The following is a 15,618-nucleotide window of genomic DNA, read 5'->3' on the forward strand; positions in this document are numbered from 1 at the left end:
CACAAGTAGGCAGAGAGGCAGGCAGAGAGAGAGGAAGGGAAGCAGGCTCCCCACTGAGCAGAGACCCCCGACGCGGGGCTCGATGCCAGGACCCTGAGATCATGACCTGAGCCGAACGCAGCAGCCTTAACCCACTGAGCCACCCAGGCGCCCCTACCCAAACAACTTTTAACATAACCCTGATGTGTTCCTTTTCCTCCAAGCAGCCATTCTTCAAGGGAAACCACCTCTAAGTTAGGGCAAATCTTCATGGTCTGAGTCAACTGTTAGTTTTATCACCTTAGCAAAGTGACTGTTTTAGGCACAGCTATTATATGGCTATGAGAGCAAGGAGAACCTTTCTCTTACAAAAAAGACATATACCTCTGCCTGTGGTTGTGATTGCAATCTGAATGTTAGCTGTCACTCTATGGCCATGTGGTGAGACCAAGCTCACATGGTGAGAATGGTAATGAAAAAACAGACAGTACTTAACTTCCTGAGGACACTGATCGGCTGCAGAAATACTCCAGAAACTGCCCACTGCCTAGGATCCTGGTTATCAGGCATCCCAAACCTAAACATTCCAAAATTGGTTTTGATTGTTAGAATAGTTCAGACACGCCATTTGAAGAAATTAAACATTTATGGAGTATATGTTTATTTAGAAACAGCAATACAGTTTCTCAAGAAAAAGATGACTTGAACTCCACCAATACAGAACAAAGCAACTTTCCATTATTCTCAGGTTACATCCAAATCTATAACCTTATTCCCCTTTAATAAATTTTAAGATATACAAAATACTTGGAGAAGATACCAAAATTATACTAAAATCATATTTTAAGGTAAAAAGCAGTTTAAAGGTAGTGATTTCTACATATCACAGTACACCAACAGGCCTTCCTGCAGTTTTAGAATCATTACCACTCAAAATATTAATATATTTATGCAAAATGCCTGTGAAAAGTTGAAACACCTGCAACTTTTTCCAGTTTTTGATTTCAGGAACAGGTGCAAACCACAATCTTCACAGATCATCTGTTATAACATCCATCAAAAACCATTGGTCCAGCTCTCAAATACTGACAAAGCATATTGCATGTGGGTCCTGCTAAGTCTTGAATGGATGACATATTCTACAGGTATACAATAAGCCCTGAATTACTTTTGCATAACATTCCAATACTCCCTGAAGAGATTTTATATAAAGTTGAAAACAGCTATTTGCCATCATAGTCAAAGTCAGTTTACTTTTTAAATGGAATATAAAACTGATGTGTTCTCTTCATGTTTTATAAGGAGTTACTATGGTATTATGTGAGTGAATATGCTCATAAATTCAGATTGTATATATAAACCAAACATAAGCAAATGCTCTACATCAGTTCTTAAGTTTGATATTAAAAACCCTGACCACAGACCCTCCAAACAGCATTCATAGTATTGGTAGGAGGAGAAATTTTCACTTCTTTTTTCCCCCTATTTTTTCAAAGGCACTCTTTTGTTTAAAAACCGAGTTTACAGAAAATTCTAAAGAAATAATCCTTTTAGACATTTGGAATTATTGGTAGAGATGAGGTGACAAGACACTGTTTTCCATTTAAAAGTAAATTTGACATTTTTTAAATCAATTTTAAATTGCCTAGTCCAATATGCTATTCCACATTCTTCTCATGTTCTTTAACTCCTAGACATATGAATTAATATCATACTCATTTCAGTTTTAAAAGAAAACATTCCTGTGCCATATAGACTTAAGTTTATATAACTTGATTTTAGAAATCTGGTTTCCTGTTCAGTGAATTAGGAAACAGCAAACACCAGAACAACTTAGCCAGACTTTAAGAGGCATAAAAGGGTCGCTTTGGCAATGTAAAAAGGATAACTGTTACAGTACAAATCATTAATCTACTTTTATTAAATATTAAAATGCAGTAAGGCAATTGTTTTAAGACACTTGAAAGTACATTTAATAAATGGATAACTGGCCCAATACCTGACATATTGCACCACTACTTTCCTTCTCTATTTACTCTAAGGAATCAAAAAAGCTATTTAAAAAACAGACCCATGATCTTTCTAAAATACTTAAAGAGGTTCTGATTACTATTAAGGTATTTATTACTTAGAATACAAACTTCTCAAAGACACTGAACAATATCTTTTCAGGCTTTTCCCTTCAATGTGTTTCTCCTGTCTTCCTATTCCCTTGAATCCATTTATAACAGCTCAACTGAAAGTATGCCTACTGAGGAATCAAAAGATAGGATTTACTGTGTAAGCTGCCATTCAAGGTAGAGCAATGATTCCCAATCTGGCTTCGTATCAGTATCATCTGGAAAACTGCTGTAATAGATTCCTGGGGCCCCTTCAGACCTAATCAAACCATCCCCTCCATCCCAGTCTCCCCTGTGCGAATCCATGTGGTTAATCTTGCATAATCCAACAACTGGCATGACTAAACCAACAACATTAAAAAGAGGATATCTGTCATCATGTTTCCATAGGTCTTTGCTCACAAACTGGGATCCAGTAAAGAAATAAAATGTTGAATCATTATCACTAAATTTAGATCAGTGAGTAAAGTGACTGGAACAGGACTCTAGTATTGATGAATCAAACCAAAGTAGCTATGCTACTTGCCTCCATGAAAGCCAGCACCCTTCCTGACCCTGGAGTGCCTCACAAACTGAAACCAGAAGGCAGGCAGACAGTGGCACAGGGTGGGGGGCCTACAGTTCAAAAAGTGACAGTTTCCACAGCATTTCTCTCCACCTCCACTTCTCGATTTTCCCATTCTCATTCCATCTTTTCCCTTACTCTGCCTTTTTGCCATTCTCACTTTTATTCCCTTCTCTATCCTTACTTTCTCACTTTCTCTCTTTTCCTTCTTTTTTTTTTTAAATCATTCATTTATAATCACTCCTTTCTTCTCTGCTTTCTCTTCCTTAAAAACTCCTCCTTACATAATATAAGCAAATTCTTACTGGAGATACATGTCAGAAAACATTCATGAAACAGAATGATCTGTATAAGAGGCAAAACAGAACTCAACACTAATGCTCTTGTGTGGCATGTATCAGTCATGTAGAACGCATTCAACTCCATTATCTCTGTTGGGTCACGTTACTTTCTGACTTGTGATTTCTGAGACTCATGAGGTTGGAAGAGCATATTGTTTACAAACCTAAGGCACAGAGAAGGTGAACAGATATGCCTGAGGTCCCAAACCAAGAAAAGAATCCAGGTATAATAACCAGACTTGTTTTCTTGCCATTATACCAGTAACATCGGACAGGAGGCAAGAACGAAAGAAAAATGAATAAGCGGTAATAGTATTATTTCAGTTTTTGAAGTGTCTAAAAGATAACTGGGTTACCTTATACATTATGAACTATTCTTCACAAGGGGAAAAAAAAAAAGCAACTGTATTGCTTTAAAAAGCAAGTCACAATATATATTTTCTAAGGGTTTCCAAGTTCTTTTAAGATGGCTACTTCATACAAATGAAGTCTGACTACATTTTAAAGTCATTCAACTTTGGTAATACGGCAGCCCAGAGATAGTTGAGGTTGTTCTAACACAAAGACTCAAAGAATACATAATGTAATTTATATAAACTGCATAGATATAATGTTTTATGAAAAGAAATATAATATATTCTCTAAGCTGTTATATATATTTAACCTCATTAATGCTGAGAACAGCATTTCTTAGGAATTCACAAAGAAAAAGTTACCATATCTAAGGATAAATTCAGAAAACTCATTTTACTATTGTTATGGATTTTCTATGAATCCTAAATTTTAGATAAATATAGTCCCTAAGTAGAAAGTTTTCACCATATCCCAATTTATGGTAAAATGCCCAATTAGGTCAGCTCTGAATAAAACCAGACAAAAAACCTTCTAACTGATCCACAAAGTGGAATGTGAGACAGTGAAATAAGTCACGACATGAGACCAGAGACATATACAGTCCAGTTGAATTAAATCATGACCACAATCTACATAGCCCCACCCCCATTATTAGAGCCCAAGGGGCTGAGATTCTCTGTTCACTGAGGAAATTAAACCTAAGAAACTTACTAATAATATAAATCCGTATCTTGCTAATAACCCCAGTTCCTCTAATATTTCAGAATCACATTTATAATCTACTAACTGTGCCAAGAATTATGGTATCCTAACTTCAACCTTCAACTTGGCAAAATGATTCCCAGTAGTTCCCAAACTAGCTTACATCAAAATCATCTGAGATGCTTATTAAATATAGAATCATAAGATAACTTATTTTTGTACCCTAATCTAACATTGAAGACAACTAAGGAAATTTGCTTAAGAATGGAAAGTAAATAAAGTCAAAGGAGGTATGATGTCATCGTAGTTACCAAAGTACTCATAGCAGTAAAATAACAGACTATCTGGCATTTTCTTTAATATACTTCAGTGAAGGGAAAAGGAATAGATGACACAAATACAGTAAGATATTTAAGTGTTTGAGCTGGGCAGTAAGTACCACTGTACTGTTCTGTTTTTATGTAGTTTTTAAATCTCTTCATTAAAAAACAATTGCAGCCCCTCTCCTAGACACAGTGTCCAAGAAGTCTAAGGGGAAGCCCAGGGATCCACGCTCAACAAGCCCCCCTCGAGAGTCTAATCTAGACAGGCAAAGTTTTCTTTCGGAGACCATTAGAAATGATCTGATATATATCCTCCAAACTTCAAAATCCTAGGATTCTCATTTTCTACTCAGTAAACTCAGTGTCAGCACAGTTCACAAGTGCTTATATTCACCATGGCATTCTGTCAAAGACATACAGATTGTGTTCTCTAAAAGCATCTGTTCAAAGAGTGCTCTAATTTGCCTTTTTTACACCTTCCTCTCTCAATTTGCCCTGACTGAACTGCAAAAGACAGGGGACAACTGCATTGACCATGTCTTTCTGCGTATGCCACGTCTCCACAGAGGACACTCTAAAGCCAATCACCACTTTTTTCACATAAGAGGTTTTTTTTTTCCTTCATGATTTTTCCTTTTCTAATTAAGCATTAAAATATCAAAAAAGGAAAAAGAATAACCACATAGCACTTAAAAAAGTCACATATATGGCACAGCATAGTACATGCCAAGTACTCAGAATCTAGTTATGTTAGAGAGAGCAGTCAAGAACACTAAATAATATTTTTCTTCTCTTTGAGATTAAAAAAATGTCTTAAGTGATATTAAAAAAAGGAAGATATGCACATTAACCCAATCAAAACTACTTTTTCTATACTCAGATATAACAGTCTTCTTAATCCAAATCATCCACAAAAGTTGTCTAGCTGACTTAAAAGTAAGGCTCTCTACATTTGCTTCTTCAAAAATATCTTGCAAAACCATTTTGAGGTAGAAGAAAAAAGTTTAAATGGATCACTTTTTTCTGCTTCATTGTAACTAAAATTACTGTTCACAGGAAGTATATAGCTTATGTCTTTTGGTCCATCACATTTTCCATAATCATGTAAGTATACTAGTTCCGTTCTCACTTTATGACCAGCGTATTTTTTGTTCCAGAATGCCCAGTAAAGCTGAAAATTTTCATTTAAAGTGATGAAAATTTCCAAAAATATCTGTTTAACAATCTAAGATCTGAGTTTGGCAACACAAGTTAACATATACAAATGAAAATACTACATTTCACAAACACATACAAACTAAAACTCCTAACATTTTTACGGTTTTCCCACTTTCTTATACAGCTCAATTTTAAACATGCAGCTTACTTATAATCTAACTTTAACATGATTGTCACAGGAATATTTTAAAACAGAGATGAAATGTATAAAGGCACACATCGATTGTCAATGGTTACATCAGTTACATCACATTGCATTAGAAACAGAACATACTCTGTTTCTGTAAACTTTCTGTCACACATTTAAAGTGAGGTTAGTGCTGACATAAAATTATTGCTATACTCACAGTTTGAGTGTTTTCACTGTGTATGAGGTACATTTTCTCCATCCATACACCCCTACTGTTCCTACTCACTTGAGAAGAGTCAACCAAAGTAGGCTACAAACCATTCAAAAATATTTCATCAATACTGGACTGACAGCAAATAGCATTACAAAACATCAGAGATCAAAAATGTCTTCTTGTTGGAGTCCAAGACTTTAATTTATTCTTCATTACATGAATTATATGCTCATTTAACTTCTTCAGGAGAAACAATTATTCTGTAGATGAATAATTTCTTCCTGAATACTTCATCCAAGACCATTCCTTCATGCATGTCCTCTGATATTTTGTTGTTTTAATTCACTTGATTTAATGGTTACCAAGGATCGATCACCTTTCCTTTGGAGGTCTATCATACCGGTCCTGTATGCTTTTTGTTAGCTGTTTGATAAATATTTTGTAAATTTTTCCACAGTACGTATGGACTGTCTTTTGTAGTTCCAGTTCTAAAGGTTTTAATAAGGAACGGATGTTGTTATCTTTAAAAGAACACTAGAGAAAGAAAATAAAAAGACAAAGATACATATAAAATTCAATTATGCCTCAAACTTCTTCAATTTAATATTTATGACTTCCACTTAGTCTCACAAAAAGTACAAATGCTCAACAAATAATTTCAATGAATTAAATGGATGTATGTTCTCACATGAGAGGAGGAAGAAAGACACAGTAAATCACTGAGGGCATCAGGGAAAGTTTTTCAGAGAAGAGGTAATGGAGGCATGGCATTCCAAGCCAAAGCAAGTACACATTCAAGACCAGAGAAGGCCCAGAGACACCTACTGGTGTGAGATGATGACCAAAAGCTCTGAAGGTATAGATCTCAGAGACTCTAAGGAAAGCCAAAATTCACTCCAATAATAGTGTTGAGGCTAGGCTACAAAGAATTCAGAGAAAGGCATGGAGTGGGAGGAATGAATGCAAAATGACTGCACAGTTCAGAATTTCCCAAAAAGCCCTAACTATATAAAGTAGTCCCATGGGTAAATGCATTTGGGAGCTGCTCCACATATGCACTCTTTATGGGAACTCACATTGGCACATGAAAAACTGTAAACAGTGAAATGAAAAACACGTGTGTTGAATGTTGTTTGGCCCACTGGTTCCAAAATATATTTTGACCAGAGTCCTTTTTTACGGTGTAAAATACTATGTAGCAGTTATTAAGTGGAAAGAAATTGTGACTTTATTGTTTTCAACTAGCTATATTTTATGATTTGGTATTTACAACTAGGCATATTTTCAATTAGAAAGATAGATGGGGCTTAAAAATGGAGGAGGTTTTTGGTTTTTTTTTAAAGATTTTATTTATTTATTTGACAGAGAGAGATCACAAGTAGGCAGAGAGGCAGGCAGAGAGAGAGAGAGGAGGAAGCAGGCTCCCTGCCAAGCAGAGAGCCCGATGCGGGACTTGATCCCAGGACCCTGAGATCATGACCTGAGCCGAAGGCAGCGGCTTAACCCACTGAGCCACCCAGGTGCCCCCAAAATGGAGGAGTTTTGTGAAAGTTTAAAGTCAGTGAAAAACGCAAGCTCCTGAAAGAAATGCAGCACCTAAAATCTCTGAGGGTTCAAATGACCTGAGGTGAACCCCAAGGTTCACTATCATGACACTGAGGGAGAAGAAAGGAAAATGCCACTTGAATCACAAACAGTGAATCTATGGGAAATCACAGCCAATCTTTGGAGAACAGGATGAACTTAGATGATAATTTGTAACATGGCTTTTATCAACGTAGAGATGTAAAGAGATGCTGAACTTCAGTATCTCTTTAGGAAGAAAACTATGAGCATTAACTGCATGAAACCATCACTCTTGGGGTGATTTTTTAAACTCAATCACATACACTTAGGATAAATATTGTTTAGAAGATTAAAAACAAAAAGAGGAGCAGATGCTTAACTGAATGTAATGAAAACAGTACTGACTGGCATGGAGGTATCTGGGAGAAACAAATAAAAGCTGGATTGGTTGGGTTTTTGTTTTTTATTTTTTTTAAGTGCTGTATATAGATATGGCAAAATTTATTTGGGGTTAAAAACAGCAGCCATGTTAAAAAAGGCAGGCTTAATCAAGTAACACCTTCAAATAACATTTTAATGTGTCAAAAACCATCCTTGGACAACTGTGGTTGAGAGGCCAATAATAATGGAAGACCAAACTACGATCTTTTTCTTACTAAGCAATGGAAATACAATGACAACATGAGGTGACTGGGTGATGGGTGTTAAGGAGGGCACGTGTTGGGATGAGCACTGAATATTATAATGCAACTAATGAATCGATGAACACTACAACAAAAACTTATGATGTACTATATGTTGGCTAACTGAACATAATGAACTAAAAAAATTTTTTAAATAAAATAAAATGACAGTATTACAAAGGTGTTTAAAAGTTGATTTCCAGAAATATGAAGTACTTGAGACTCAGTTCCTTCATTTTCATGTTTTAAAACCCCAGTGTTTGTGGTTAAAAACATTTTTTGTGGTTGCCTGGCTAGCTCAGTAGGAGAAGCATGCAAATCTTGATCTCAGGGTCATGAGTTTGAGCCCCATGTTGGGTGTAGATTACTTAAGTAAATAATTTTAAAAAGTATTTTGAAGAAGTATTTTCATCTCCTCACAGAGGCATTTTTCTGAAATAAAAACAGTGCCTCATGAATTAGTGCTCTTTTAGTCTACCATATAACACAACAAATTTGACCTTTCAGGGACAAGATGATAAATTACCAAAATTGCCACCCATATAAATAGAGACTGAAGTCATGGCACATTCTGGCATTCACAAATCTGCAGCACTGCAGAGCTGTGCAGGACATAACTTGCATCTAGGTGCTCCCCTTCCCAGAGGTCACATGTGGCCTTACCTGACTGGAGGCCTTTTTCCACCCAGTATGGTTTGCCTGACTTACTTTGACTTCTCCTTCTCTGCCTGGTACTCAACCTCATAGCTCAGTTCAGATGTCAGTACTTCTGGGAAGCCTTTCCTGATACAGTTAGTCACTCCTTCACTGGCACAGTGCACGAACTTTTAAGAAGGTCATGCTTTACACATAAAACTGTCAGTTGAAAGGCAGCAAATAAGTATTGAGGTTAAGATGACTACAATTAGATAATCTGAGGCATTTTCAAAGAATACATGTTTTAAAAATAAGGCAGAATGGCAGCACAATCCAGTAAATGCTGAGAGCCAACTATATGCAAGAAGGTACAACACTACACCCTAAACCACAATTTCACTTTCCCTGCAGCCAACTGCAGTCTGGGAGCAGATGATCCTCCTCCTAACATATTGTCACGAGGTCTACGGTAACCTAACGCTATGTTACAATGCCTACCATTCACCTATCTTCATCTCCTCACAGAGGCATTTTATCATCTCACATCATCAAGAAGAAGGGTGCATATAGGACAATAAACTATCCTGAGGGAAACCACATTCACAAAACTTTTATTACAATATATTGTTACAACTATTCTGCTTGATTATTAGGTATTATTCCTTAATCTCTTATGTGTCTAAGTTATAAATTAAACTTTATCGGGGCACCTGGGTGGCTCAGTGGGTTAAAGCCTCTGCCTTCAGCTCAGGTCATGATCTCAGGGTCCTGGGATCGAGCCCCGCATCGGGCTCTCTGCTCGGCAGGAGTCTGCTTCCTCCTCACTCTCTGCCTGCCTCTCTGCCTGCCTCTCTGCCTACTTGTGATCTCTGTCTGTCAAATAAATAAATAAAATCTTTTAAAAAAATAAATTAATTAATTAATTAAACTTTATCAAAGTTATGTACGTATAGGAAAAAAACATAGTACATACAGGGTTCAGTACTATCTGTAGTTTCAGACATCCACTGGGGGGCTTGGAATGTGTCCCCCATGGACAAGAGGGGAAAGACCAAAGCACAGAGGGAAACACTCAGGACAACTCCCTTGCAGAGATAGTTATGCAAATATAAGCAGGATATGAAGTAAATCAAAGTTAACACAGAACCACCAAGAAATGTAATTCAGAATGAAATACATGAAGCAGAAAATACCTTATAGAGCAATAAAATGTTTTGTTCCCATTTTACATTTGCAATTTTAATCTTAATATTTTTATTCATTCAACAACTAATATTTAACAAATATGTATGGACTGTAAAACTTGATTTGCTGGAAGACACAGCCATGCATTTACATTTTAAAGATGGTTCATATCCTTTTTCATTCATATTGTTCATTGCGTTCAATGGCTATGACTAAGCTTCTGTCTGAAACTTGCATAAATACCCTTGTCTGAATACATTGCTTTTAAAAATTACACTTCTCATTGAATTATAGATAAGGGAAGATAAAAACACTAACAAAGAGCACTTACATAAAAGACTGATTAACTTCATTAAATTGAAAAATGGAAAGATACAGATATAGTTAATACAAATTCAAAACAAACACAAATTATCAGTTCAGTATTTGAAATTATTTTAACGGATTTTTGTTCAAATCAAGTGTAATTAGCTTAAAACTATTAGTCATCTTTTTAAAAGTATATACTTATTAGAGATCAAAGATCAAATAAAACTAGTGAAATTTAATCCCTTAATAATGGATTCTTTAGGGCGCCTGGGTGGCTCAGTGGGTTAAGCCGCTGCCTTCGGCTCAGGTCATGATCTCAGGGTCCTGGGATCGAGTCCCACATCGGGCTCTCTGCTCTGCAGGGAGCCTGCTTCCTCCTCTCACTCTCTCTGCCTGCCTCTCTGTCTGCTTGTGATCTCTGTCTGTCAAATAAATAAATAAAATCTTTAAAAAAAAATAATAATGGATTCTTTAATGCTCAAAGGAAACAAAGATACCATATTTTTATAGGAATGCATTTCTTTTATATTCTGCAGTCTCAGAACACCAAAAGTACTTCTCATTTGACAACCCGTGATAAAGCATTAATATACAAAATTGATTTCTGGGGGCATCATAAAGTCTGCTACATTAAAATGAACATAAACACTAAATTTTAGAATTCTTTAGTGAGTAGCTGTATCATGATAAACTGATTATACAGAAACTTCATCTGTCATGTTTACAGAAGAAACTTAGCAAATAATGCACAAAATGATAGCCCACAATGCCATTAGCACTTTGCTTACCACCAAGTTTGAGAAACACTGATTTCCAGGAAAAAACTTCAATTCCTTATCATTGCAGATCATCACCTTGACACAGCATATCATCACCACACTGATCCCAGCCCAGTCACTCCCTACCTTCACCCAGCACTCCACTCCTGAACAGCTCCACACCTGACCTCTCCATGGACTTTTCTTGAAAACCCCTGAGCTTTTTACTCAGGCAGCACTCTGCCCAGATAGTCCCTGCTCCTGGAAAACTCTTCCTCATTCAAGGCTCACTTTATTATTGTTTTTTTTTTATTAACATATCATGTATTGTTAGCCCCAGGGGTACAGGTCTGTGAATCATCAGGCTTACCCACTTCACAGCACTCACCATAGCACATACCCTCCCCAAGGTCCATATCCCAACCACCCTCTCCATACTCCCTCTCCCCCCAGCAACCCTCGGTTTGTTTTGTGAGATTTAGAGTCTCTTATGGTTTGGCTCCTTCCTGATCCCAACTTGTTTCATTTTTTCAAGGCCCACTTTAAAGGCCTCCTTTGAGTGAGGCACAAGGCTTTCCCTTGCACTTCAAGGCAAACAAAACTCTCTTACAGTTCCAGTATAGCCTCTGTCATAATGGATTACAGTGAAGTATTTTCATCCTCATTTCTATTAATGAAGCTCTATTAGACCAGTCATTAGCAATAAAAAGACTAAGAATCTAAAAAACAGAGGCAATCAGCTCTTTTCCTGACCTCCACACTTAAACTAGCACTCCTATTATTTACTTATGTTCTGTCTTCACATCCACATAAGATTAGGCACAGTCTAGCAGAACAAAGTACACATCTGCATGAGAGACAAATGGTCACATATATTTCTCCCCAGGTATCAGTGAATTAACTGCATTAAGCAGTTAATTTTGCTCATTAAGCAAAATCATAAATCATAAATCCAATCTTCATTTGGACTTGCTCCAAGTTTGGTCCCCAACATACTCATGGAGACCTGGTTCAGGCATCAAACTAGAGGTATCTGGGGCAAGGGAGGAAAAGGGGCAGTATAATTTTCTCAAACTCAATATAAAGCAGATGCTTAAATGAGGAAACCCCATTTACAAAGGCAACAAAAAAGATAAAATATCTAAGCATAAACTTAAGATGTGTTCAAAATCTGCATGAAGAAATCTATTGAACATTTCTGAAAAAACAAATGGAAGGATACCTCTTGTTCTATTTTTTCTTAATTTTATTTATTTATTTGAAAGAGAGAGTGAGAGCACGAATGGGATGAGGGGCAGAGGAAGAAGCAGACTCCCCACCAAGCAGAGAGCTTGATGTGGGACTCGATCCTGGGTCTCTGGGATCACAACCCAAGCCAAAGGCAGATGCCTAACCCACTGAGCCACCCAGGCACCCCAATGGACCTTGTTCTTCATTAAGATGTCTCAACACCATCAAAACATCAGCAGCTCCTAAGTTAACATAAGAAACTGATCCATTCCCTAAGGAAGATGTGGTCCATATACACTGTGGAGTATTATGCCTCCATCAGAAAGGACGAATACCCAACTTTTGTAGCAACATGGATGGGACTGGAAGAGATTATGTTGAGTGAAATAAGTCAAGCAGAGAGAGTCAATTATCATATGGTTTCACTTATTTGTGGAGCATAACAAATAGCATGGAGGACAAGGGGGGATGGAGAGGAGAAGGGAGTTGGGGGAAATTGGAAGGGGAGGTGAACCGTGAGAGACTATGGACTCTGAAAAACAATCTGAGGGTTCTGAAGGGGCGGGGGGGTGGGAGGTTGGGGGAACCAAGTGGTGGGTATTAGAGAGGGCACAGATTGCATGGAGCACTGGGTGTGGGGTAAAAACAATGAATAGAAAAGAAATAAATACACTGAAAAGAAATAAAAATTAAAAAAAAAAAGAAACTGATCCATTCCCAATAAAAAGGTTTTTGAGTTAATGAGTTAATATTTGTTTTTTTAGTTAAATGAATTAATATTTGTGGAAAAGTAAATACGCAATAGCTAGGAAAACACTGAGAACAGGCTCTGAAGAGGGAGTAACCTTAATAGATATTAAAACATAGTATTACCACAATGCCTTTATAACTAAAATAGTGTGACATTAGTGCACAATTAGACAAACCAGTGGAACAAAAAAGAAATTCAGAAACTAGAAATGGAACTTTAGTATATAATAAAGTCCATATCTCAAATATTTGGGTTAAAGATAGACTTTTAAACAAATGGGTGTTCTTTTTTTTTTTTTTTTTAAAGATTTTATCTATTTATTTGACAGAGAGAGATCACAAGTAGGCAGAGAGGCAGGCAGAGAGAGGGGGAAGCAGGCTCCCCGCTAAGCAGAGAGCCCGATGTGGGGCTTGATCCCAGGACCCTGAGAGATCATGGCCTGAGCTGAGAGCAGAGGCTTAACCCACTGAGCCACGCAGGCGCCCCTAAAAAACAAATTCTTAATGGCAAAAAATGCTATAAACAAAGTAGAACTAGGAGAAAACTCTTCCAGCAGATATCACAAATAAAGGACTAATATCCCCATTATACAAAGAGGGGAAGTAAAGACCAAAAAAACTCTCTCATGGTGATGGTTGCACAACTTTTAAAATACGTTAAAATCCACTAAATTATACACTTTAAATGAGTGAACTTTGTGAGATATAAATTATACATCAATAAAATCATTTTAAAAACCTACAGGATAGGTACAAGATTTGAAAGAAAATTCCCCCAAAAAAAGATATAAAAATGTCCCTTAAATATATAAAATGATGTTCACTTAATTTATAAGAGAAAGGCAAATTAAAACTAAACTAAAAAAAACAAAAAACCGAGGGGCGCCTGGGTGGCTCAGTCATTGGGTGTCTGCCTTCGGCTCAGGTCATGATGCCAGGGTCCTGGGATGGAGCCCTGAATGGGGCTCTGCTCTGCAGGAGGCCTGCTTCTCTCTCTCCCACTCCCCCCTGCTTGTATTCCCACTCTTGATGTGTCTGTCTCTGTCAAATAAATAAATAAAATCTTAAACAAACAAAAACTAAACTAAGATTCCATGTCTCAGTTATCAGAATGGCTAAATTTTAAAAGCTTGAAAATACACTCCATTGATGAGGCTATTGGGGAATAGGCCTCCTCATAAATTGTGGGCAGGAATTCATACAATCCCTCTGTAGGGGAAATCGGCAGTATCTTCAATCCATAATTCCACTTGCAGCAACTTACCCTAAAGATACATCCCATCAATACAAATATACATATGGCAAGGTTATGCACTGCTGCATTATTTAGAATTCACAGTTCACAATTTTGGAAACTACCAAAATATTCAAACTAAGGGACTGCTTGAATTAACTCTGGTATATACACAAAATGCAGTACAGATATAGCTGTTTAAAAAAAGAAAAATAAAGAAGGGGAGGGGGAATGGATGAAGCAAGCTATGGAGATTAAGGAGTACACTTATCATGATGAGCATGGGGTAATGTACAGAATTGTTGAATCACTATACTGGTTTGTTTGTTTTTTGTGTTATAAATTTTGTTTATTTATTTGACAGACAGAGATCACAAGTAGGCAGAGAGGCAGGCAGAGAGAGAGGAGGAAGCAGGCTCCCTGCCGAGCAGAGAGGCCGATGGGGGCTCAATCCCAGGACCCTGAGATCATGACCTGAGCTGAAGGCAGAGGTTTTAACCCACTGAGCCACCCAGGTGCCCCAAAATCACTATATATTGTAACCTGAAACTAATATAACACTGTATGGTAACTACACTGGAATTAAAATTTTTAAAAAAGAGGAAGTGATTTTAAATCCATGAATTTCTGGACTATTTTAAGTGAAAAAAAATTAAAAAGAGTAAATAATATAAACAATATGCTATCTTTTTTTTTTTTTTTTTACAATATGCTATCTTTGTGTAAGAAAAGGTGGATTACAAAATATACATATCTCTGCCATCTCTATAGGAAGGATCAATTAGAAAACAATGAAATCAGTAACCTATGGTGTAGGGTATTTGGGGTAGAAAGGGTGAATAAAAAGTGATACCCCTGAGTAAACCCTTATTTAGTTTTCAGTTTTTGAAATATACTAACATTTACCCTATCAAATTAAAGTTGAACCAATAAAGATGGAGGAGAAAAAACCTTAAAACTGAAAGCATACTGAAACAAACAAACCCAGCTGTATTCCAAATTAATAAAATAACCATACTGAGAAGCAGAATAAAAAAACTAATCCAGGGCGCCTGGGTGGCTCAGTGGGTTAAGCCTCTGCCTTCAGCTCAGGTCATGATCTCAGGGTCCTGGGATCGAGGCCCGCATCGGGCTCTCTGCTCAGCAGGGAGCCTGCTTCCTCCTCTCTCTCTGCCTGCCTCTCTGCCTGCTTGTGATCTCTCTCTGTCAAATAAATAAATAAAATCTTTAAAAAAAAAAAAAACAAACTAATCCAAGTAACTGCTTAACACAATACTGAGTACATGCCTTCATGGTGGGGAGGGAAGGGGCAGGTAGATAA

The 15,618-nt window shown here is 37.0% G+C and overlaps 1 protein-coding gene across 2 annotated transcripts in view; it reads right to left on the reverse strand.

Moving 5' to 3' along the window:
* Positions 1-606: 606 nt before the first annotated feature.
* Positions 607-15,618, reverse strand: part of GXYLT1 (glucoside xylosyltransferase 1) — a 57,947-nt gene continuing 42,935 nt past the window's right edge. For both annotated transcript variants that reach the window (XM_044229385.1, XM_044229384.1), the window contains one exon: positions 607-6,480. In XM_044229385.1, coding sequence (XP_044085320.1) covers positions 6,319-6,480 — 162 coding nt within the window. In that variant the 3' untranslated portion in view covers positions 607-6,318. The remainder of the gene's footprint in view (positions 6,481-15,618) is intronic.

The sequence above is a fragment of the Neovison vison genome, chromosome 12 (assembly GCF_020171115.1).
Source record: "Neovison vison isolate M4711 chromosome 12, ASM_NN_V1, whole genome shotgun sequence".
In the NCBI taxonomy this organism is placed as follows: Eukaryota; Metazoa; Chordata; class Mammalia; order Carnivora; family Mustelidae; genus Neogale; species Neogale vison.